This window comes from Populus euphratica, unplaced genomic scaffold (assembly GCF_000495115.2).
Source record: "Populus euphratica unplaced genomic scaffold, PopEup_1.0 scaffold50.1, whole genome shotgun sequence".
Lineage (NCBI taxonomy): Eukaryota > Viridiplantae > Streptophyta > Magnoliopsida > Malpighiales > Salicaceae > Populus > Populus euphratica.
Window position 1 is genome coordinate 101,336 of NW_011499870.1, and position 25,089 is coordinate 126,424.

Consider the following 25,089-nt stretch of genomic DNA (forward strand, 5'->3'; position numbering starts at 1 on the left):
CCAAAATGTAAGTGAAATTGAAATAATTGAGGCATTTGAAAAATATTTGTACAAAATGGGAAAATTGACATAATTTCCGAACCTTAGAGGAAAACGACCCATCATTCAACCAGCATAGGAGACCCAAAAATCCATCCACCTGCAAAAGAAAAACCCTCCTTAAACCCTACATCCTAAACTGAACAGACAAACAAACAATCTAAAAAATCAATTTCTCTTTCAAATTCTCCCAAACATCAAATGAAAAGGAGGGTCTTAACCAAACTCCTTTCTCACTTAAATCCTTATCTTTTCTCTCGTAAATCAAAATCCCTTTCCCTTTCATCATTTCATTCTCAAAGTTACAAACTTTCCAGCCAAAATCCCAAAATTCAATGCCAAAACTCAACCTTAATAACTACCAGATTCACCTCCACCTCTCCAAGTGACAATCTTGAAGGACTGGTTGATCCAAATGACCCTTTTTTGCAAGTGGAATCGCGGGTCGAGGCCTTTTCTAGCGAAGAATTCGCAATTTTACGCGATTCTTTGTTAAGTCCTAGTGAAGATAGGCATCTTGGTAAGTGTTCAAATGAAGCTACTTTGATTGCAAATGTGATTTTGAATAATAATGATGGGTTTGGGAACCAGACCCTGAAATTGTTAAGAGAGCACAGGGAAAAATTGAATCCAAATTTGGTTGTTGAGGTTTTGAATATACTTAAAATCCCTGAATTGTGTGTTAATTTTTTTATTTGGGCTGGTAGGCAAATTGGGTATTATCATACTTTGCCCGTGTACAATGCTTTGTTAGAGATATTAGAAAGTAGTAGTAATAATAGTATTGATAGAGTACCAGAGAAATTTTTGCGTGAAATTATGGATGATGACAAGCAAGTGTTAGGGAAGTTGCTCAATGTATTGATTCGTAAATGTTGTCAAAATGGGTTGTGGAATGCTGCATTGGAGGAGTTAGGTAGGCTAAAGGATTTTGGGTATAAGCCGTCAAGGTTGACTTATAATGCTTTGGTTCAGGTGTTTTTAAGAGCTGAGAGAATAGATTCTGCATATTTGGTTCATAGGGAGATGTCAACTATGGGGTATAGAATGGATGAGTTTACTTTGGGCTGTTTTGCACATTCCCTTTGTAAATCAGGAAAGTGGAGAGAAGCCTTGTCGTTACTAGAGAAGGAAGAATTTGTGCCTGATACAGTGCTTTATACGAAGATGATATCAGGGTTATGTGAAGCTTCGCTTTTTGAAGAAGCTATGGATTTTTTGACCAGGATGCGGGCTAGTTCTTGCCTTCCTAATGTTTTGACATATAGGATTTTGCTTTGTGGGTGTTTGAATAAGGAAAAACTTGGTAGATGTAAGAGAATTCTTAGTATGATGATCACAGAGGGCTGTTATCCCAGCCCTAGGATATTTAATTCTCTTGTTCATGCTTATTGCAGATCTGGAGATTATGCCTATGCCTATAAGTTGCTAAAGAAAATGGTGCAATGTGGGTGCCAGCCAGGTTATGTCGTTTACAATATATTGATTGGCGGTATTTGTAGCAGCGAGGAGCCAGGCAAGGATGTGTTAGACTTGGCTGAGAAAGCCTATGGTGAAATGCTTGAAGCAGGGGTTGTACTAAATAAAGTCAACGTTAGCAATTTTTCTCGATGTCTTTGTGGGATTGGAAAATTTGACAAGGCATATAATGTTATCCGTGAAATGATGAGTAAGGGTTTTATACCTGATACCAGTACTTATTCAAAAGTGATTGGTTATTTGTGCAATGCATCCAAAGTAGAGAAGGCTTTTCAATTGTTTCAAGAAATGAAAAGGAATGGTATCGCTCCAGATGTGTATGTATATACTACACTAATTGATAGTTTTTGTAAAGCTGGTCTAATAGAACAGGCTCGCAACTGGTTTGATGAAATGGAAAGAGATGGTTGTGTCCCAAATGTTGTGACTTATACTGCTCTTATACATGCTTACCTTAAATCTAGGAAGGTGTCTAAGGCAAATGAAGTTTATGAGATGATGCTGTCCAAAGGTTGTACTCCTAATATTGTCACGTATACAGCTTTAATCGATGGTCTATGTAAAGCAGGGAAGATTGAAAAAGCTAGCCAGATTTACAAAATAATGAAAAAGGAAAATGTGGAGATCCCAGATGTTGATATGTATTTCAGGGTTGTTGATGGTGCTTCGAATGAACCAAATGTCTTTACATATGGAGCTCTGGTTGATGGTTTGTGCAAAGCCTATCAGGTCAAAGAGGCACGGGATTTGCTAAAATCTATGTCAGTGGAAGGTTGTGAGCCAAACCATGTCATATATGATGCCCTTATAGATGGATGTTGCAAGGCTGGCAAGCTGGACGAAGCACAAGAAGTGTTTACTAAGATGTTGGAGTGTGGGTATGACCCAAATGTATATACTTACAGCTCTTTGATTGATAGGTTGTTTAAGGATAAACGGTTAGATCTTGCCTTGAAAGTCCTGTCCAAAATGCTAGAAAATTCATGTTCTCCTAATGTTGTTATTTACACCGAGATGATTGACGGCCTCTGCAAAGTTGGAAAGACAGATGAAGCTTACAAGCTTATGGTTATGATGGAAGAAAAAGGATGTAATCCAAATGTCGTAACTTATACTGCAATGATTGATGGCTTTGGAAAAGCAGGGAGAGTTGAAAAATGCCTTGAGCTGTTGCAACAAATGAGTTCCAAGGGCTGTGCTCCAAATTTTGTGACCTATAGGGTTTTGATAAACCACTGCTGTTCTACTGGCCTTTTAGATGAGGCCCACAAACTTTTAGAAGAGATGAAACAGACATACTGGCCAAGACATGTAGCAGGTTATCGTAAAGTCATTGAAGGTTTCAATCGTGAATTTATAGCTTCTCTTGATCTTTCATCTGAGATAAGTGAGAATGATTCAGTACCAGTTGCTCCAGTTTATAGAGTCCTGATTGATAATTTTATCAAGGCTGGAAGACTAGAGATTGCTCTTGAGCTGAATGAAGAGCTCTCATCATTTTCACCATTTTCTGCTGCCAATCAGAATGTACACATTACTTTGATTGAGAATCTGTCACTTGCACATAAAGCTGATAAGGCTTTTGAGTTGTATGCGGACATGATCAGTAGGGGAAGCATTCCAGAGCTAAGCATTTTAGTTCACCTTATTAAAGGTCTACTCAGAGTCAACAGATGGGAAGAAGCCTTGCAATTGTTAGATAGCATATGTCAAATGGTTTGTTTCTCCTTTTCTTCTTCGTTCCTGCTAATTTTATTCTCTTCCGAACACATTTTTTCCTTTATTAATCATGTCATTATGTGCTTCCTATCTATTATTATTATAAAGTCAATTGAATACCTATCAGTAAGCATGTCATGGCAGCGTTCTCAGATGGTAAACAAACTATTAGTTACCATCTCTGAATATATCTGTGCTCTTAGAAACCAAGGTATTAGCTACTCCCTTTGCCCAGAAAGGAAATGAAAGTTCTTGCCAAAGAGACCAATCTTAAATCTGTCTTTTGTGTCATTTAAATGTTTCTAAATGTTTGAAAAATTTACCAAGCACTTCTTTCATTTTTTGGAAGAGTCATCTTGATCCCACATCTGAATGATAGTTATTTACTCTAGACCTATAATAGGACATAAACTTAGGCCAAGTGATCTCCATCTGCATCTATCCAGAGCTGCAACAAGTTTTTTGTGGCCTGAAATAACTTATATTTGTGCTGCAATCCTTATTTCAAAACTTTTCTTTAAGGGCTTCAGTTTATTTGCAGGACCTTTTAAATATCTGATACTTATGTCCTCTTGCCAAGTTTATACCAAACGAACTAGATTGTGGAACTGAATATTAGAGAAGAGTTCTATTCAGCATAGCTGTTTGAATTAGGTGGTTGAGTTTCGAAAAAAAACCAAGAGCTACTAAACTTTTACTAAACCCGTCCTTTGTGGTTGAATTAGGTCTACTTTTTTAACCAACTTCTTTATGAATCAAACCTGGTCATATTTTCTGGATATCCAAGATTTCGGAAGTGTCCGAGGACATATCAATACTAGTGATAGAATAGATAGTGTTTGTTTTATGTCGAGTATCAGAAGCTGTTAAGAGTTGGCAGTTCTAAATATTTAAGTTACAAGCCATGTCCATCATTTTCCATGTTAAATTATCTTCAATGTCAAGTTAGTTGTGTAATTTTTAGATTTCCAATGGATGGTAATGCTTGCAATTTCTTCTTTTGAGCAGGATATCCATTGGGTCCAAGAACAAGAAACTTCTCGTACAAGTTAGTCTTTGCTGCAAACGTTACTTTCTTGAGTTCGATTAACCTGACAGTTCAAAACTTCAGTACAATCGCTTTGCTCGTAGACTGAGACAGTTTTCATCAATCTGACAACCACTGCATCATCAAGTGATTTGCCCGGAGATTGACATGGAATTTCTAACAATCCTAGGACTCAATGGTGCACCACTAAGTTTTGCTCAGAGACCTTGCTCAGCTGATGATAATGCACAAGTGCAAAAGGCTGAATGGATGGTCAACTTTTGGAAACTTAACATTCTCAATAATTGGTTTGTGGGTTGTTAAGCTGCAATGAGTCAAATGAAAGACGTTGGCATCGCTGCAGAACAAGGAGGAATTTTGCTCTTCAATCACACAGCCTAATGAAGCCGGTATTCCATTTCTTACATATTTCTGTTTCACACCCTCCGACATTTTGCATGATATACGTTGCTAATCAAGTGTTTATTGCAGGTCAGTGCCTCTAAACTGTTTCCCCGTGGCAGTGCTCCTCAGACGATTAATCTGTAACCTTGAGGATTAGTTTACTAGATTAAAATGTTAACTTTTGTGGGGCTAGTTAGTTTAGGTAATTGGCGTTGTCCTAAGAGATTAGAGATTGAATCTCATGCAAATGTAGGATATGTAGGACTGATGAACAGAGGGAGGGGAGGTTTACCCCATTGTGTAACCCATTTGTTGTGTTAAAGATGGGATTTTTAATCTCTCATCTTGTTCCTCTATAATACATAATTCTAATTATGGTCCAGCTACAAAATTGGTTTAGCTCTCTGACAGTCCTAAAATCGTCACCGCACTCACAGAATTTGAACCTTACTTTCAAGTCGAGTAGAGTATCGGTCTAAATGGTTTGGTTTGAATAAAAATTCCCAACTGAAGTGAGATTTTTTTTCTTCCAAAATTTTGAACAAAATGATCAATCAGATTTTGTTTTATATTTGTTAAAATCATTAAAGTTCAATTTAAATAAATGAACTTTTAGTTGTGCTATGCTTTCATCGGTTTAGGTTTGTTCGTTTCAGTTAAAATTTGAAATTGAAATTGATTTTTTTTAAAAAAATTATAATCAAAAGTGTCCAAATCAAACTATATTAACACTTAAAAACTATTTGTTTTTTGTCATGAATTTTGATTGAATAAACTTTTATCGAATCAATTAGTTTTTTCTTTCCATGTTTTGATTTTTTTTAAATTAATATGAGTATCCGAGTCAGTTTTGATTTTTTTTAAATTAATATGAGTATCCGAATCAGTTTGTGTGTATCATAATTAATCATATTGGTTCTAAAATTAACGATCATATAAGTTTCCAGTAACCATTATATGAACAACTAAAAATTTAAACATGAAATCATAAAAAAATAAATTTTTTAATTTCAAATTTTTATCATTTAATTACTATCTATATGATTTATTTTTGTTAATCTTGTTTGGTTCAGGGAGAGGGTCAGCTAGGCCCTCCTTGTAACTTCCAAGCTTGAACATTCCTCGAGGAAAGGGGGAATGTATGGGAAAAGCCATTAATCTTTTTCTTTGATGAACTCATCCTTGTGGATGATAAGGGGGTGGTGAGATGACTTGTCAATTATGAATTTGCCTAATAAAAGAGGGTCCATTGGTCACGTGTCACAGGCTTCCGACGTCGTACAAGATCTGCAGAACTTTCCCTTGCTTCATGGTTTTCAGGTTTTGTAGTAAAACAGTGAGAACTATAGATTCTTTAAAAAGGCTAATTATTTTTACTTTTCAACCCGAAATTCTTTATTATTATTGAACCTGAGTTATTGATGGGATAGTGAGATCATAGTACTCTAATATACGTATATTTCAAGCTCCACAAATTTAATTTTTTTCCTTTTTTTAAATAAAATGTCAATAATACCCATTATTATATTAATCAAAGAGATGACAAGTTAGCGAGTGGAATAGACAAGGTCAGCTGATAAATATTGATTCCTATTTTCTCTTTCACGTTGGTTGAAAGAAATACGATGAAAAATCAAATCATAATTATTAAATTTGGCTTTGGCTTTGCTTAAGTGAGACTTGTTGAGACTTGACTTATAAATTCAGTGAGGCTTGTTGATCTTGACTTTAGCTCGTGTTAAGTTTTTTTTTTTGTTTAAATACTAATTTAATTAAATCTAATTAATTTGGTTGGGTCAGTAAAAATATAAATAGCTAATACATTTTTAAAAAAATTATCCAAAACAATATTGTTTTGGTTTTTACATATATATTTTATTGAGAAATGTTGTTTTATTTATATAAAAAATTATTCAAACAATTTTATTTTAAAAGTGATTTGAGTTGATCTGAATACTTAATAATTTAAATATAATTATAAACAATAATTTTTTTAAAAAAAAGAAAGAAAGAAACGTTTGACCGAGATATTAATGTTTTGGAATCTAATTAGTGCAAGTGTTAATGCAGGGTGTAACTATGTTCAATTAGTTTATAGGAAAATTAATTAATCTTGGTTAAAATTATGTTCAATAATAATCAAGAATATTTGTCAACATAATTCCAAATTAAAATCGTAGTGCTATTCTAGAAAATAGATAAGATGGGTGCAAGATCATAGAATATTTTTTGTTATATAAGAATAGTTATTACATAAAATATATTTATAAGTAATTGTTATGCTACGATTGCCATATTCACTAAATGGCACTAATAAAATGATGGATATAATATTTACCATTGCACCACATAACAAAATAAAAAATAAAAAGTTGAAACAAGGTAGAAGAAATAGTAACAATTTAATAATAAGAACATTAAGAAAAAAATTAGAGTTGAAAGAGACACTATTTTAGCCCAACACTTGGATTATTATTCTTTGAAATAGTGATATGATGAAATCACCCTAACTCAAAAAACATTTTAATTAGGTATTAGAGGCAAGATGATCTTTTTACTGTAAAATAATTAAATTAGTAAATTTGTCTTATTTGTACAATAACATTAATAATTTAACATTAAAAAAATAATCTAAAATCTACTACTTAAGGGATATTTAAAAAAAAAAAATAATATCATTTTTTGATGCCTTTAAAGACAAAACCAACAAATTAACTCTCTCGTAGAAGGATTTTTTAGGTTGTTTTACATTATTTTTATTATAAAAGACTACAATGCCCTCTAATCATTAACACCCATAAAAATGAACTCAAGGGTACTACTATCTTTTTAAGTTTTATTTATTTATTTATTTTAATTTCATATATATTTTTATCACAATATATGAAACGACAACAATGTCATTAATAAATATTTATATGTTCCTTTCTATCAAATTCTAGTTTGTTGGTACTTGTGTGAGGCCTTTCCATATTCTGATTTGTGAAAATTTTATTTTGATCTCTTAATTTGTGAAAATTACAGTTTAATCCCTAAACTTTGAAAAAAATTACATATTGATCCCTGGAGTATAATTTGAGATTCTAGATAGAACTAAGGATGAATTATGTGCAAAATTTCAGTATAATTATGAATTTGTGACATTTTAAGTTTGGTCCTCCAATTTAACATATTACAATTTTACCCCTAAAGATTTAATAAAATTCCAAATTGATCCCTAGCTGTAATTTTAGCTTTTCAGATTGGTTTGATGGATAATTGAGGTTTATTTGATGAATTATTATCAAATTTTATGATTTTTTTCTTATGAATTAGATTTCGAGAACACCATTTAATTATTTGGGTTTTGGGGAAAAATGACTAGTTTAATTCATAAACATATAGGGTTATGAGTTAAACCCTTAATTAAGTGTATTAAATAGGTTGTATATTCTTGTTGAGTTATTTTTTAGTATGTCTTCTTTTGTATTCAAATAATTTTGATATTCTATTTGCGGGATATTTGTTGGATTTCTTCTGGTATCTGCTTTTGAATTATGTTTGTTTTAGAGTCAAGTGAGTGGATAATTTTTTATATGCATGAGAAATAATATAAATATTTAAATTGTTAATACGAATTGGATCATGCTTCTTGATAATATATATAATCATTTGTTACGATAAAACATGATCAATTGTTGAAGTTGAATTCTTGATATGAGATAATACTTTTGAATTGACTTCTGAAGTAATAACTCTTTATTTGATTGATGTCATGAGTTGAGTTTTGAAATATGATAGTATTAGTCTTTATGCACATCATATCTGAAATTCTAGTTGGTCAGCGGAGTCACTAATCCATGTAGACTTATCATCCCACAGTACGGAGTCTTATGTTCATTGCATTTTGATTTTTTGACAAGCTTTACCTTATGATATTCTTGTTATGGTCTATTTGATAAACTTTCATATAGAAACCTAAAGCCAAAATTTGTATATTTATACATTCTTCATTGTTGTATTATCTCGTGTATATATATTGAATGTCATCTACTCACTGAGACCATATTTCTCATTGTTGTATTATCTCGTGTGTATATATTGACTGTCATCTACTCACTGAGACCCTCTCATTATTTATTCTTTTCAGGCTTATACCTTATTAACATATCACATTTATTGGATTTTTTGAACCTACTATTTTGGTTGTAATTAATATTTTTTCTTTATGTCTAGTTAATGCTCCACAACTATAAATTTATATTAACTCTTGTATTAAGATAATCAAATTATATTATAAAGTTAGTTTTGTTATTATTGTTACATTAAACTCTGATTGAGTTATTTAAAAAATAAGTTCATATATGAGTTTGGGTTCGCATAAGTATTGAATCCTGGAGGGAAATTTTGCCTATATGCCAATCATGGATCCAGAAATTGGGTTATGATATTTTTAATTAGGCTTTTTTTTGACAAATTTTAATAATTCTAACAGTTTGGTTTGTTTTAGTTTAATTTGGATTGTTTTTTTTTTAGTTTTTAAAATTTAAAACCAAAATCAAATCATTTTTTTTGTTTTAGTTTAATTTGGATTTTTTTTTAGTTTTTAAAATTTAAAACCAAAGTCAAATCAATTTTTTTAAAAAAAAATTCTAACCAAAATTTTCCAATAACTTTGAAAACTATTTGGTTCAGTTAATTTTGAATTGAATTTTAGTGGATATTCTAGGTAATCTTGTTTAATTAAGTATGTCCCTTTAAAACTTTCTTTAATATCATTAAGGATTGATATTTATATATTTGCATGGATGACAGATTTGTTCTTTAATATTGGATATATTAATATATAACATGGAGGGATGGGAAAAAGCAAGAATAAAAAAGAATTTCGGAGAAACTTGCTTTGCCATGTTATCATAGTTGTTACACCTCGTCCTAGAGCTTGATTCAGGACAAGATAGGGTCATGGATCAAGAGGGTTATTATAAGTCAATGTAAGTTGATTCATCTTTTTATTAAAAAAAGATTAAAGTGATCTTATTTTGATTAAAAATTTTTAGTCAATAGGTTGAGTATTGAGTTTTAACTAGGTTAGACTCAAGTTGATTGAGTTAGTGGGTTAATTCAGATTTTTAACTGAATCAATCATGTTTTTTTCTATATTTTTTTTAAGTTGGTTTGGTCTAGAACTTGGGTCAACCAGATGTAGGGTCTACCCGCTAGACTATTTTGGTTTTATAACCATACATGATGGTACTCTTAACTGACAAGCATGATATTTCACAAGAAAAGGGGAATGCGTGGAAGAAGTTATTAATCTTTTCTTTAATGACCTTATCCTTGAGAATAATATGTGATGAAACACGTTTTTATCACACGGCTTTGAAAGCCAAGTTGGGGCTTGAGATAAGATTGTTAATTTTATAGTTTCGGCAATCCAATCCATTATTCCTTGGCAAAATGGCTGATAAACCATTCTTGTTATATGTAAAAGGTTCTTTGTTATCTATTTGAAGATTCTCCGACAATTAAATTGGCATCGGTTCATAAAGAGATCAATTATATTTCTGAAAAAAAATATCATTTTAGAATAGATTTATCATTGTAAAATAGAGATATATAAAACTCCACCCTCTCACAGTTATTTTTTTTTTATAGCTCTTGAGATCTCTCCCTTCATTTTAGGAGAAAGAATTAACTTATCAATAAGATACATTTATTTTGTTGAGATAAAAATTTATTATGTCTTAGAATAAAATACTATTATCTTGTCATGATAAAAATAATTATAATTTATCAGGATAAAAATATTTATAATTTATGATCCATTACGAGATTCTTTTAGAGTTAAAAATAACATATTTGAAAATGTAAGGTAATAATTTTTCTCTTGTCATACTTATGAAGTACAATCCCCCGCAAACAAGAAAACAATAAACCTTAATCAATCAACACAAAAATCTTACCATGGCTCCAATTCATGGTCCAAAGTGAAACTTCCAATTTTCATTTTGAAGGCCCTTCGTCCGCACAATATTTCGTGATACACATGGTAAAACAAGACAACATCAGCCATTCATACGTGAGCTGACCACATTGGTTGGTGTGGTGACTTGTCAACTCTGAAGTTGCGTATTGGTTGTTAAAAAAAATGGTCCAGTACAAGCCTCGAAGAGAGGACAAAGTGGGGCTGCCATTGATGACCTAGAGCTAGCATAGACTCTAGAAAGGAAGCAGACATGAGTGAGAAGGACCGGGAGGGGTGTTGTTAGAAAGCGTGATTTCTGCGTGAAAAATGATGCCAAGATGAGGTGAGGGAGACGAGATTCATGGGCTTAAAGCTGCCTCCTCTTGCTCACGCCAGATCTAACCTGGAACTGGTAAACTTGATCTGATCTTTCTTTCATGGGAGAATATCTATCTATGGTTTTGCCGTAAAGAAAAAACAGGGAGTTCTCTTCTAATTGAATTTATTTCGTGGTTGGAAGTGTGATAATAGTTATTTTTTAAAATATTTTTAATTTAAAAATTTATTAAAATATTATTTTGATTTATTTTTTAATTTTTTTTAATATTAACATATCAAAATAATTTAAAAATATATAAAAAATAATTTTAAACAAAAAATAAATTTTAAATTTTATTTGATCTCCATTTGAAATGTAATACAAGACAAGTCACTAATAAAATTTTGGATGCAATAGTTAACATCTCAATGCATACCGAAATAATATTAATAATATTATGCTTGCAACCAAACCATTTAATTTTTTTTCATTTTTTTCTAAATTAAAGATATCTTCATATCAAGTTTTTTTTTTCCATGCATATATGTCAAATTATTACAAATAATATATATACATGACATCTTCCCACACAAGCAAAGTTCAATTTCTTTAACCATCTAGGTGGTGGCCAAGTGGTAAAGACTTGGGACTAAGGGGTTTGCTCCCTCTATGGTCTCAGGTTCGAGTCCTTGGTTGCTCATATGATGGCCACTGGAGACTTACATGGTCGTTAACTTCAGGGCCCGTGGGATTAGTCGTGGTGCGCGCAAGCTGGCCCTGACACCCACGTTAATCTAAAAAAAAAAAAAGTTCAATTTCTTTTTACCAGGTGACCACGTAGTTGGAAAGGATAGCACAGCACCAATTGGGTCACTTTGAAATCATTGAAACTATAGTTATTAAACTCAGTCCAAAAATTAATCCAATTAAGAAATTGAGTTTTTAGTTTTATGAGTCAAATCATATCAACTTAAAAAAATTAAAAAAATTAAAGTTTTAATATTTTATATGAAAAAATTTATATAAATATAGGTATTATATATTGTAAACAATGAATTTTAAAAGAATATTTTAAAAAAAATTATCCTATATTAAAACAATATTATGTTAAGCTTTTAAGTTGAAGTATTTAAACCAAAAAAGTTTTTTTATCTCACATTGAAAAAACATAACTTGTTTCTTGGAAACATAAAATATATATGCTAATAGGTTTCAAATCTCATATTGAAAAAACATAACTGCTTTTATAAGAACATAGAGTATATATATAAAAGTATTTTAAATCCCACATTGAAAAAATATTATATTATCCTTTTAAGTTAAAGTATTTAAACCAAAATGTTTTTTATCCCATATTGAAAAAATATGATTTTTTTTCTTGGGAACATAGAGTATATATATTAATGGGTTTCAAATCCCATATTGAAAAAATATAACTTTTTTCATGAGAACATAGAGCTTCAAATCTCATATTGAAAAGATATTATGCTATTCTTCTAAGTTTCAGTATTTAAACCAAAAGGTTTTTTATCCCACATTAAAAAAAACATGATTTTTTCTTGGGAATATAGAATATATATACAAAAGGGCTTCAAATCCTACATTGAAAAGATACTATGTTATCCTTTTAAGTTAAATATTTAAACCAAAAGGTTTTTTTATCCCACATTGAAAAAATATGACTTTTTTTCTTGAGAATATAGAATATATATACTAATAGGTTTTAAATCTCACATTTAAAAAAAAAAAAACAGGTCTCGTCCTGGTTCGCTCGAGTCATTGGTCAACTCGTCGGGCAGGGCCAAGTTTAATAAAACTGGTTGAAACTATCACCATTGTGAATTTGCTCAATATAGTGGTCGAGTGCTTGAAGACGCACTTGAAAAAAAATACGATGAAGGCACAAAGACATACTCAAAATGAAATAGAGTAGAAAATACATTACCTTTAATGGTCGAAAATTCATAGGCACACTTAAAAAGAAATGAGGTGAGGGCTCAAAGACATACTAAAAAAAAAAAAATTGTCTTAATAATTTCTTTTTAAAAAATAATTTTCGAGAAAGGTTTGGAACCGTATTTTTTAAAAAGAATATGAAAAACATGAATATTGTGAAAAATAGTTTTTGAAGGTACTAAATATCCTATTAGGAATAGTCAAGATACAAATTATTACTTGACTCGAATTTTACTCCAAGCTAAATAATTTTTTTATTAAAAAAATAAATATATAAACATTTTAAATATGTTTTTTTAATTTTGATTATAAATCAAAAAACCTAAAAGCAAGCGGATGCTTCTAAAGGGGAAAGAAGAGAATAGGGGAGTTAACAAACCTCAAAATTTAACAAAATAAGACATTTTTATAATATTCTCCTGAATAAAAATCAGTGTTCCAAGCTTCAACAACTATTATTATTTTAAAGGTCAAAGGAATTTTTTCTTTTTTTCTTACAGATCAAAGACTCAGGTAGTTTTTGTTTTTCCCGATTAACTGTAGTTTTTCAAGAAAAATATTTTAATTATTTTTTATATATATATTTTACATTACGAAAGATAGCAGCCTATGCAATGACTCTTCTTCTTCTCTTGTCTTGTTCGGAGCATAACCTATGATTTGTCAAAAAGGAGAAACATAGGGTTTGTCTTCTAATTCAATTTCCTTCATGGCAGTAATAATATAATTAATGGATGAAATTGTTACCAATATTGCAAGGCATGACAAAATAATAATAAGAATAAAAAAAAAAGTTCAAACAAGGCAAAAGAAAAGGTAACATCTCAAGTATAAGAACATGCATGCAACCAAACCATTTTTTTTTCTCATTTTTTTTTTAATTCTTGGGAAAAAAAAGTGAAAAGCAGTTTGTGAAGGCACTGCTATAGCCTGCCAGGGAATAGTGAAGGGATACTTTTCCTATATAAAGATCAACGTTCCAAGCTTCAAGTGAAGTATTTCCTGGCTATTGCAACAGACTGCAAGAAGCACTTGAGAAATAAAGAACAACAAAGAACCATGGCTTGTGAGAAGAGCAAGATACTAGTATTTGGAGGGACTGGGTATCTTGGCTTATACATGATCAAGGCAAGCCTCTCGATGGGCCATCCAACCTACGCTTATGTTCGCCCTGTCAAACCAGACACCAATCCTTCCAAGCTAGACCTCCTCAAGGAATTCGAATCCATGGGAGTCACTGTATTCCAATTAAGTAAACACTTTGCTTCTTCCATTCAACATCCATAAACTTTATCTTTACTTACTAATTTCGATTCATTAGCATGCATGTACGTACGTATACAGAAGTTCTTTCTATTTACAAAGAAGAGACTCGGTCTCAAGATACTTATAGCCTATATATAGGGATAAGATGTTATACATATGTGGTGCCAAGAATGTCCTTGGTGTAATCCAATCTTAATTGATGCAGTGTGTATAATTTGACAGGGAGAGTTGGAAGAGCATGACAAGCTTGTTTCAGCAGTAAAACAAGTAGATGTAGTGATTTCTACTCTTGCAGTTCCTCAGCATCTAGACCAACTCAAAATAATTAGTGCTATGAAAGAAGCTGGTAACATCAAAGTAAGTTATACCGTATCCCTTCTTGGAGAAATGCTGGCTAACTAGCTCAAGCCTGTCATGATCTTTTGTGCGTGTTCTGTTAGAGGTTTGTGCCATCAGAAGAGGTCGATAGAGTTAGTGGGCTGCCACCTTTCGAATCAGTGCTTGATAACAAAAGGAAGATCAGGAGAGCATCAGAAGCTGCTGGACTTTCTTACACTTACGTCTCTGCAAACTCCTTTGCTGCATATTTTGTGGATTACTTGCTCCATCCCCATGAGAAAAGAGAAGAAGTTATTGTTTATGGAAGCGGTGAAGCCAAAGGTGAGTTCATTGCAATTGACCCACCCACCCACATACACTAGCGTTTTACTTTTTTTTTCTTTTTTCGCATTATTTTTCAAGCTATTTAATTTGACCTTACCAAATTCTATATCAAACCTGATTTACGTGTCAATCTCGCACTAAATTTGAATCTATAAATACATTGAAAAACATGTAAAAAACACTTTTTTTTGCTGGAAAAGATCTATAATTGTCGAGATATTAATTAAATTATTGTGTTGTGCAGACAGTTTTTTCTTGAGTTTTATGATTTTTTTTCAATATTTGCTTTAGTTAAAATCCTATATTTTATTTATGCATTTCTTTTTTGTTTTTATAAAAATTATCTTTTTATTAATGATAAAAACTTATTCTAGTATTAAAAACATGTTTATATTAAAAAAAATTATCTTTCGATAACTTTTATGTGGTTGCATATTAACTTTCACGTGATTGTATGAAAAAATAAAAGAATAATTAATTTGATAAGATTATAAAAGAAAAAATATAATTAAAAAATAATAAATATATATTTTATTCTCGTTGAATATTTATAAGAAATGTTTTTTAAAAAAAAACACATTATTCATAAAGTAATTATTTATATTATCATAAAATATCTAATTTTATTTAAGAAGTGTGGTATTATTGGATGATTTTTAAATTGTGCGTTAAGGATTTTCTTTGGAAATCAATAAGATTAACATGATGGTGGTTAATTATTAATAATGCGTTAAGGAGTTCTATTATTATAGCATTTGCCTAATTGTTTTTCTTTTCTTTTCTTTTGTCACTTGAAGCTGTGTTGAATTACGAAGAAGATGTGGCAGCCTATACAGTGAAAGCAGCAACAGATCCAAGGGTCGCCAATCGTGTCATCATCTACAGGCCCCCTGGAAACATTGTTTCCTAACTATGTTTAATATCTTCTTGGGAGAAAAAGACTGGACGAACTCTCAAGAAAATCCATGTCCCTGAGGAAGAAATCGTGAAGCTCTCTGAGTGTAAGTCGTCACATCTGAAATTACTTTTTATATGCTTTGAGCCCACGTTGATGAAACACTGGATAAAACAACAGCTAAATGCATGCATGGCTTAAGCTTTTCTGAAAGGATGTTATGAAATTCATTCAGCACATGGATGACCCCGTTGGGTTAGTGTTTGACGATAAAAACATTAAAAAAATATGTTTTTAGAACGGGTTTTGAAATGAATTTTTACTCTTTGAAAACAAGAGATATTGAAAAACATGTTCTTTATCTTCACTGTTTGTTTTTTTCTTCCACTGTTTTCACCTTTTCTGTCTGGAAACGACAACCAAATTTACCTGAAATGTCTCGATATTGACATGTTGTTACATTACATTGTATGTTATATGTTATGGTGTTTGATAAACTTTGCCATGGTGGACAACGCAGCCTTGTCCTTCCCAGAAAACGTCCCACCGTCGATCCTGCACAGCATATTCATCAAAGGTGATCAGATGAGCTTTGAACTCACAGCAGATGATTTGGAGGCTTCCGAGTTATATCCTGACTACAAGTACACTTCCGTTGATAGTCTCCTCGACATCTGCTTGGTTAATCCCCCTAAGCCCAAATTAGCAGCATTCTCGTAAAATATTAATTATTGTGCTGTCGTCATGTGTGCACCAAATAAATAAAGAGCTTGTTGGCTTAACTTGTATTTATACAAGGCCATTTGATTAATACAAGAAACTTCTTCATTAATCCATGTAGGCAAATGTCTATGAAATTATTGTCTGTTGGATTAGAATACAACTTCATTGCAGTGTTATAAACCAACTCAGGTTTGGATAACTTAGCAGATCAATAAGCGGATCAGTCAATTTAGTTCAACTCTTCATAAAAATTAATAAAAAATGATGTCGTCTAACTTATTACATTATCATTTTAAATTACCTTAGAATTCAAGTATTGTGTTGAATTAACTTCATGGGTGTAACTTAACTAATTAGGTATGGATTTGTTTTTTAAAAATTATGATTTTAAATTTTTTACAAACCTTAGGATCACTAAAAACTTACATAATTATTAAATTTAAAATTTATAAAATTAATCCAATATATATAAGTTAATCTAATACTCATATTAATAATAAAAAATATATATATTATGTTGAATCATATATCAGTAGAGGCGGCGAATTTTTGTTAGTTAGTTCATTAGGAGTTGTCTAATTATATTAAAGCAAGATTACTCTTCAACTTGTGTTTACTGTGGTTGTATAAAATAAAGAAAATTGATATTTCTGAAAAGTAAAAATTGCACCGTTGGTTATATTTAACCTGTATATTAACTAGTGAATGCTTGTAAATCAGAACTTGAAGTCTTGAGAGGGATTGTAGGAGAGAGATTGATGCGGTGATGAATCACCCAGAGACCGGAAACTGGGAAATTTTTTGGAAAATAAACTGAAAATAGCATGATGCCTAAGTTATAGCCAATGAACTGCATGCCATTTTCTTTCGTTTTTCCGTTTTGGCTTCTGATTTAAATGACAAAGGAGGCCATACTGGGAATCAGATGGTAACCCTTTCATATCATATAACATGGACAAGGAGTCATGATACTTCCTGGCCAGATGCAAGTATCAAGACTTGAGGGGGTTGTTCAGCAAAGATCATCATCAAGTCGACTCTTGACAGTCTACCATTCACAACTGCACAAGGCATAAATAAATTTTTGGAGCAATTATGGAACTTTGTTAACTTCTTATTCCTTGAAGGTTTTATTGTTAGCAAATAGGAATATATACCTAATTTTCATGCTTTTATCTGGTAATATGTACTCACACCTATTTCAGAAAAGATCACTGCCCCAAAGTAAAAACTTGTGAAAAAACATAAAGAACTGAAGCTCCTCACAAGATCAAGGAGCATCAACTTCCTATTTAGCATCATTATCACCACCATATTGAGTTGAATTTCCATTCCAGAAGGAATTTCTTTCACTGAATCGGCCATCATCTTCGTCATGTTTCAGGGTGTGAATGTTGCTCCCAATGCGTGAAGTTGTTGGTTGCTTGCCCTTGCTGTCATTTCTGCCAGTTGATGGAGTGTTTTGATTTGGGGAGTAACTGGAGTAGGGTCTGTCCACTCTTGGAGTGTTATTCTGAGATGTTGAATCTGGGCCTGCGATGTTGAAGCCAATGATTATGAAGTATGTTCCATGAAAGCACTTTGTGACCAGTTATTTCAACTAATTCACAAACATGGGTGATGTATAAAAAGATGATATTTAACTGTGAAGTTAGAAGACAGAATGTTCTCTAAGCTAAGCACCTTGCCACACTAGTTTTCCAGCAATTGCCACTTGTTTCTGCACAAACTATTTCCGTAGATTTCATGAACATGAGAAATGAATGAAGAAATTTATCTGTAAAAGCTAATTGAAGAAATGGACTACTATTTCAAACTTTGCACATTCTGAAGAGCTTTTCACTTTAATTTCAAAAATAGAACGAGCTAAAAGATGAAAGCTTCCACTTTTTCATTTTCAGCAAGCCATCAGCTCCTGACACCCCGCTGACCTGCTCAATCCACAAGCCTCTCCATTCTCATAACACTCAAAAGTGATATGAAAAAACTCATTCCAGAAAAATAATGCAGAGAAAATGAAGAGCCACTGATAAGACTGTCAACCGGGGGAAAATCACCAAATTCAGACCACAAAACCAAACGCATCCACCATATCTTAGAATAATGTTTTAACAGTTCCAGAATATATGCAATTTTAGAGACTCGATAAGAAATTAGCCTTCAAAGAGGCAATTTTCATTTCAGATGTTAGGCCCAAATAAGTATAAATGAATCATTAGTAAGGTATGGAAACTCACCATATTCCCCTATGGCAGATTGAGCTTGTCCAGAACTTGATGAGTTTGCACTACCACCAAAGTAGGAGAGAGGATTAATGTAGGATAGAACCCTTTTGACATATGCAAAATATCCCCAGTCATTTGCATTTACTAAACCACTGCTAGTTGTAGCAGTTGCTCTGTCTGACAAAGAACCTCTTTGATGGTAACTTGTGGCTCGCTGACGAGGAACCACTATCAATGCTTGTCTATTAAGTAGAGACAACTCTGATAATGATTTATTCAAATCTGCAACAGGTTAAAATGAAAAACAAATTGATAATTGGCGTGAACTTAATTTAGTAGGCCTTGTCTATGAAGGTATCAACATAAAACTTCTTGAGAAAAAAATGCAATAAAAAATAACAAAAAGCATATTCAGAATGCTTCTTAATGAAATGAATTTCAAGAATATGAAATAAAACAACAAAAGAAAAATATCACTGCTATGTAACCAAAGCATCGTGCCACAAAAACAATGAGATACAGTAGATATTTGATGTGCATACCTTGATCAGTGAATGTCTTGCGAGGATAAGGAATGGCAAGATCATATGCACCAATGCCACTTGCTTGGTTTCTGTCCACATAATTTTTAACCATTCTCAAAGTGCTTGTCACAGAAAACTTCTCCTGTAAGCTAACACCATCAGGCAGACGGATATTTAAATGAACATCACTTGATACATTAACTTTTTTATTATTATTCAATGTCCCGGGCACCATATCATCCATGGATTCTGCCTTTTTATCTCCTCCTACTTTTATCTCAGTAGTACTTAATTCCGAGCCTCCTGTGGGAACAACTGTATGATTACTAACACTCTTTTCTTGGGCAAGAAGTCCATCTTCAGCAGCAGGAGATGTATGATCAGCTATGATATTGTCTGTGCTGGTTACCGAAGAACTGGGTGATTTCTTGTCTTCTTCAGGGGGACAAGTGGACCGCTCATCCCCAACAGTCTGCGACTTCTGAACATTAAATGATTTTGAAGATGTCTTGTCACCCAAATTGGTTATTGTTTTCAGTTCATGTGAGTAACAAAACAATTGAAGCATTTAATACCGTTATTAAACCCATTAGAGAACTCATGAGAGCTGTTGCTTAATTACCTCAGCAGTAGGTTCATGACTTTTGTTTTCTTCTATCACCTCCGAAGCAACAGCCTGTGTTCCAACCTCTGAAGGTTGGATATGCCTGTCTTTCAAAGGCACTGGAACGACTGTACCTGAAGAACTTCCTTGCCCAGAGGAACCAATATCAGAAGACCCAGAAGGTGGTTCAGGTTTCTTCGAAGCAAGTGCTGTAGTCATGACAGTTGCTGTTGTTTCCTGCACTTCGTCATCAGAGATTTCAATTTGAAAGGGGAATAGGCATAAGTCAGAAATGAGTGAAGGGTCCTAGAGCATGAAATCTCTAAATAGCTTGAGCAGGAAAAAAACAGCTGAACCAGTAAACATGAAGATATCTAAACTGGTTTATACTCAAGTAACAATCTCCTATTTGAATCAACATGGTCCAAACAAACTTTAGCTCCTTGAGCATTAGCGAATGCTCAAAGTGGAATCACAGGTATTGAGAGTTGCCACAAAAGTGCATAACAAGACTAGGAGTGTTGTAAACTCTGCACATAACTAAGATAAACAAGCACTTGCACACCTGGATATGAAGGGCCAACCACGCTTTCTCTAAACCAGAAGCCAAAACTTCAGCAGTAACAAACCCTTCTGCACGATCACACAAAACATAAATTAATCAAATCTCAACAACACCATTACACATCACATTAAATGTGCACTAAAACCAACGATTTCAAGTACAACACCATACCACTTTGCCAAAGTTGAACCCCATTGTAGCCAATAGCTGTTATACAAGGAGCAGATTTCTGTCGGTCTGTAATTTCAACTTGATGCAAGGATACAACCTTCCTTTCAAATATATGACCTTTCTTTACTTAAATAATAATAATAACGAGAAAAAAATGGTAATAATTTCATATAGAGGATACATATTGCAGAAAAATTCAAAGCATCAGTGCTTCCTTCTAGGATATGCAATAAAATGCAGTACTTTGAGAGCGACTCGGCCACCTAATGCAGCACAACAATATTAGATCCATAACTCGGTATATTAGATATCATTCAGAAAACCAATCCCAGATTAGAAAAAACTAAAAAAGCCTTACTTTAGAATCAGTCCAAGTGGATTTTCCCAATTCAGCCGATGCCACATTTTCACCTGAAAATCGACAGTAGCACTTCCACTTTATATCAAAACAATTAACAACCACCCTCAAAATATTACTCACTTCCAAGAAACCCTAATTTCACCCTCTGTTATATTAGCCATTACATTACACACCACTATTAGCAATTAGCAATCCCCGGTTCAAAGTATTAGCTGGGAAACTATCTGATCTCTCACCATTCAAAACTGTTCAAACTTTTAACAAGCTACAACACTAAACACCAATCAATGCACGGAATTACTCCCTTCAGAGAAACCCTAACTTCAGCCTAAAATTTTTTGAAAAAAAATCTCATTCATTGAATCAGCCATCACTTGGTCCTCCAAATCCAACGGTTGAGATTCTTCGGGATAGATTTTAACTAAAAATAGCATAATTCCTTAGAAAGAGTACACTAAAAAACACAGAAAATAAAATTACCTGAAATGTAAACAACAAAAAGTTTCTTTTGTTTTTTGGATTCAAGAATTGCCTCCGCTATTGAACCTTTATATGTAAATGAAGAAATTGAACTCTTCATCTGTTCTTTTTTTATCAAAAAAGAAAAACCCTAAAGCACAATCAGCAAATTATGATCAAAATGAATATAAATTAAAAATAAAAAAAAATTGAGATTGAATTAGTTAATTATTTTCACCAAGGGTTTTGAAACCAGAGTGGAAGTTCGGGTACGGACAGAAAGAGTAGCGCGTTGAGGTGATAGAGAGCGAGTCGTTGGATTTTTTATTTTATTTATTTTTATTAAATAACTAACCAAATTGAGTAAATTTTTAACTCAGTCCTTATAGTTTAACAAAACTATATAATTAATTCTAATAGTCTTAGAAGCTATATATTTAATCCCTGATTTTAAAATTTATTTATAGCTTAGTTTTTTTTAATTTAATTTATTTTTGTAACGAAAAAAAACTACGTAATTGAGCATTGTCAATGATATTTAAAGGAGTGTTTTAATTATTTAAGATAGTAGCTATGTTATAATTAACCCTTTTTTTTAATGAAATATAAAAAAATTCCCAACTGAAGTGAGATTTTTTTTCTTCCAAAATTTTGAACAAAATGATCAATCAGATTTTGTTTTATATTTGTTAAAATCATTAAAGTTCAATTTAAATAAATGAACTTTTAGTTGTGCTATGCTTTGATCGGTTTAGATTTGGTTTGTTTCGGTTAAAATTTGAAATCAAAATTGATTTTTTAAAAAAAGTTATAATCAAAACGGTCTAAATTAAACCATATTTGTTTTTTATCGTGATTTTTGATAGGATTAACTTTTATCGAATCAATTAGTTTTTTTTTTTTATGTTATTTTTATTAGTTGTTTTTATAAATTAATATAAATATTCGAACTAATTTATATACATTATAATTAATTTTACTAATTCTAATTTAATTAATAATTATATAAACCTCCGCTTCTTACCCCTTACTATCTAAATAGTTTATTTTTGTTGATTTTGTTTGGTCCAGTGAGAGGGTCAGCCAGGCCCTCCTTGTAACTTCCAAGCTTGAACATTCCTCGAGGAAAGGGGGAATGTATGGGAAAAACCATTAATCTGTTTCTTTGATGATCTCATCCTTGTGGATAAATGACTTATGCAAAGAGGGTCCATTGGTCACGTGTCACAGGCTTCCGACGTCGTACAAGATCTGCAGAACTTTCCTTCGTTTCATGGGAGGAAATCTGTGGTTTTATAGTAAAACAGTGAGAACTAAGATTCTTTAAAAAGGCTAATTGTTGGTACTTTTCAACCCGAAATATTATTGAACCTGAGTCATTGATGGGATAGTGAGATCATAGTACTATAATATACGTATATTTTTATTATATTTAAAAATATAAAACAATAACTAGTAAAATGACAGTTAGAAGTTAAAATCACAGATTCAAGCTCCACAAATTTATTTATTTTTCCCCCTTTTTTAAAGAAAATGTCAATAATACCCATCATTATATTAGTCAAAGAGATGACAAGTTAGCGAGTGGAATAGACAAGGTCAGATGATAAATATTGATTCCTATTCTCTCTTTCACGTTGGTTGAAAGAAATACGATGAAAAATCAAAGCATAATTATTAAATTTGGCTTTGCTTGAGTGAGACTTGTTGAGACTTGACTTATAAATTGAGTGAGACTTGTTGATCTTGACTTTAGCTCGTGTTAAGTTTTTTTTTTCTTCAAATACTAATTCAATTAAATCTAATTAATTTGATTGGGTCAGTAAAAGTATAAATAGCTAATATATTTTTTAAAAAATTATCCAAAACAATATTGTTTTGGTTTTTACATATATATTTTATTGAGAAATGTTGTTTTATTTATATAAAAAATTATTCAAACAATTTTATTTTAAAAGTGATTTGAGTTGATCTGAATACTTAATAATTTAAATATAATTATAAAAAATAATTTTTAAAAAAAAAAAGAAAAAAAGAAAAGTTTGACCGAGATATTAATGTTTTGGAATCTAATTAGTGCAAGTGTTAATGCAGGGTGTAACTATGTTCAATTAGTTTATAGGAAAATTAATTAATCTTGGTTAAAATTATGTTCAATAATAATCAAGAATATTTGTCAACATAATTCCAAATTAAAATCGTAGTGCTATTCTAGAAAATAGATAAGATGGGTGCAAGATCATAGAATATTTTTTGTTATATAAGAATAGTTATTACATAAAATATAGCACTAATAAAATGATGGATGTAATATTTACCATTGCACCACATAACAAAATAAAAAATAAAAAGTTGAAACAAGGTAGAAGAAATGGTAACAATTTAATAATAAGAACATTAAGAAAAAAATTAGAGTTGAAAAAGACACTATTTTAGCCCAACACTTGGATTATTATTCTTTGAAATAGTGATATGATGAAATCACCGTAACTCAAAAAACATTTTAATTAGGTATTAGAGGCAAGGTGATATTTTTACTGTGAAATAATTAGATTAGTAAATTTGTCTTATTTGTACAATAACATTAATAATTTAACATTAAAAAAAAATAATCTAAAATCTACTACTTAAGGGATATTTTTTCATTTTTTTTTTTAAATAATATCATTTCTTTGATACCTTTAAAAATAAAACCAACAAATTAACTATAAGGGATTTTTTTGGGTTGTTTTATATTGTTTTTATTATAAAAAACTACAACGCACCCTAATCATTAACACCCATGAGAATGAACTCAAGAGCACTACTATCTTTTTAAGTTTTATTTATTTATTTATTTATTTTAACTTCATATATATTTTTTTATCACAATATATGAAAAGACAATAATATCATTTATAAATATTTTTCCTTTTTATCAAATTTTAATTTGTTGGTATTTGCATGAGGCCTTTCCATATTGTGATTTGTGTAAATTTTATTTTGGTCTTTTAATTTGTAAAAATTACAGTTTAGTTCCTAAATTTTAAAAAATTGCATATTGATCTTTGGAGCATAATTTGAGATTCTAGATAGAATTGAGGATGATTTATGTGCAAGATTCCAGTATAATTATGAATTTATGACATTTTAATTTTGGTCCTTCAATTTGACATATTACAATTTGACCCCTAAAGATCTAATAAAATTTCAAATTGATCCATAACTGTAATTTTAGCTTTTCAGATGGGTTTGATGGATAAATGAGGTTTATTTGATGAATTATTATCAAATTTTATGATTTTTTCCTTATGAATTAGATTTCAAGAACATCATTTAATTTTTTGGGTTTTGGAAAAAAATAACTAGTTTAGTTTATAAACATATAGGGTTATAAGTTAGACCCGTAGTTAAGTATATTAAATAGATTATACATTCTTTTTGAGTTATTTTTTAGTGTGTCTTCTTTTGTATTCAAATAATTCTGATATTTTACATGCGGGACATTAGTTGGATTTCTTCTGGTATTTGCTTTTGATTTATGTTTGCTTTTAAGTCAAGTGAGTGGATAATTTTTTATATGCATGAGAAATAGTATAAATATTTGAATTGTTGATACAAATTGGATCATGCTTCTTGATAATATATATATAATCATTTGTTACGATAAAACATGATTAATTGTTGAAACTGAATTCTTGATATGAGATAATACTTTTGAATTGACTTCTGAAGTAATAACTCTTTATTTGATTGATGTCAT

At 31.3% G+C, this 25,089-nt stretch overlaps 3 protein-coding genes across 5 annotated transcripts; 2 read left to right on the plus strand and 1 right to left on the minus strand.

Moving 5' to 3' along the window:
* The first annotated feature begins 100 nt into the window (after positions 1 to 100).
* LOC105126992 (Tetratricopeptide repeat (TPR)-like superfamily protein) lies at positions 101 to 5,068 on the plus strand. The gene is made up of 3 exons (XM_011028055.1): positions 101 to 3,234; positions 4,246 to 4,674; positions 4,757 to 5,068. Exons 1-2 carry the CDS (start codon positions 241 to 243, stop codon positions 4,288 to 4,290), a joined length of 3,039 nt encoding a protein of 1,012 aa, XP_011026357.1. The 5' UTR covers positions 101 to 240; the 3' UTR covers positions 4,291 to 4,674; positions 4,757 to 5,068.
* Positions 5,069 to 13,883: 8,815 nt separating this feature from the next.
* LOC105126991 (isoeugenol synthase 1-like) lies at positions 13,884 to 16,567 on the plus strand. The gene is given in 5 exon segments (XM_011028054.1): positions 13,884 to 14,139; positions 14,380 to 14,514; positions 14,598 to 14,817; positions 15,618 to 15,821; positions 16,236 to 16,567. Coding segments are annotated over 5 exon segments (948 nt in total). The 5' UTR covers positions 13,884 to 13,950; the 3' UTR covers positions 16,436 to 16,567.
* A 952-nt stretch (positions 16,568 to 17,519) lies between these two features.
* Positions 17,520 to 21,663, minus strand: LOC105126990 (uncharacterized). 3 transcript variants are annotated; one of them, XM_011028051.1, is made up of 10 exons: positions 21,586 to 21,651; positions 21,369 to 21,498; positions 20,886 to 20,938; positions 20,709 to 20,790; positions 20,528 to 20,593; positions 20,357 to 20,424; positions 19,810 to 20,028; positions 19,206 to 19,722; positions 18,676 to 18,945; positions 17,520 to 17,971 (listed from the first exon to the last, which is right to left on the minus strand). In XM_011028051.1, exons 2-10 carry the CDS (start codon positions 21,466 to 21,468, stop codon positions 17,727 to 17,729), a joined length of 1,620 nt encoding a protein of 539 aa, XP_011026353.1. In that variant the 5' UTR covers positions 21,469 to 21,498; positions 21,586 to 21,651; the 3' UTR covers positions 17,520 to 17,726. The 3 variants fall into 3 exon arrangements, with proteins under 3 accessions (XP_011026353.1, XP_011026355.1, XP_011026354.1); XM_011028053.1 differs by having other exon boundaries at positions 19,206 to 19,668; positions 21,369 to 21,663; XM_011028052.1 differs by having other exon boundaries at positions 19,206 to 19,695; positions 21,369 to 21,663.
* Positions 21,664 to 25,089: the final 3,426 nt, after the last annotated feature.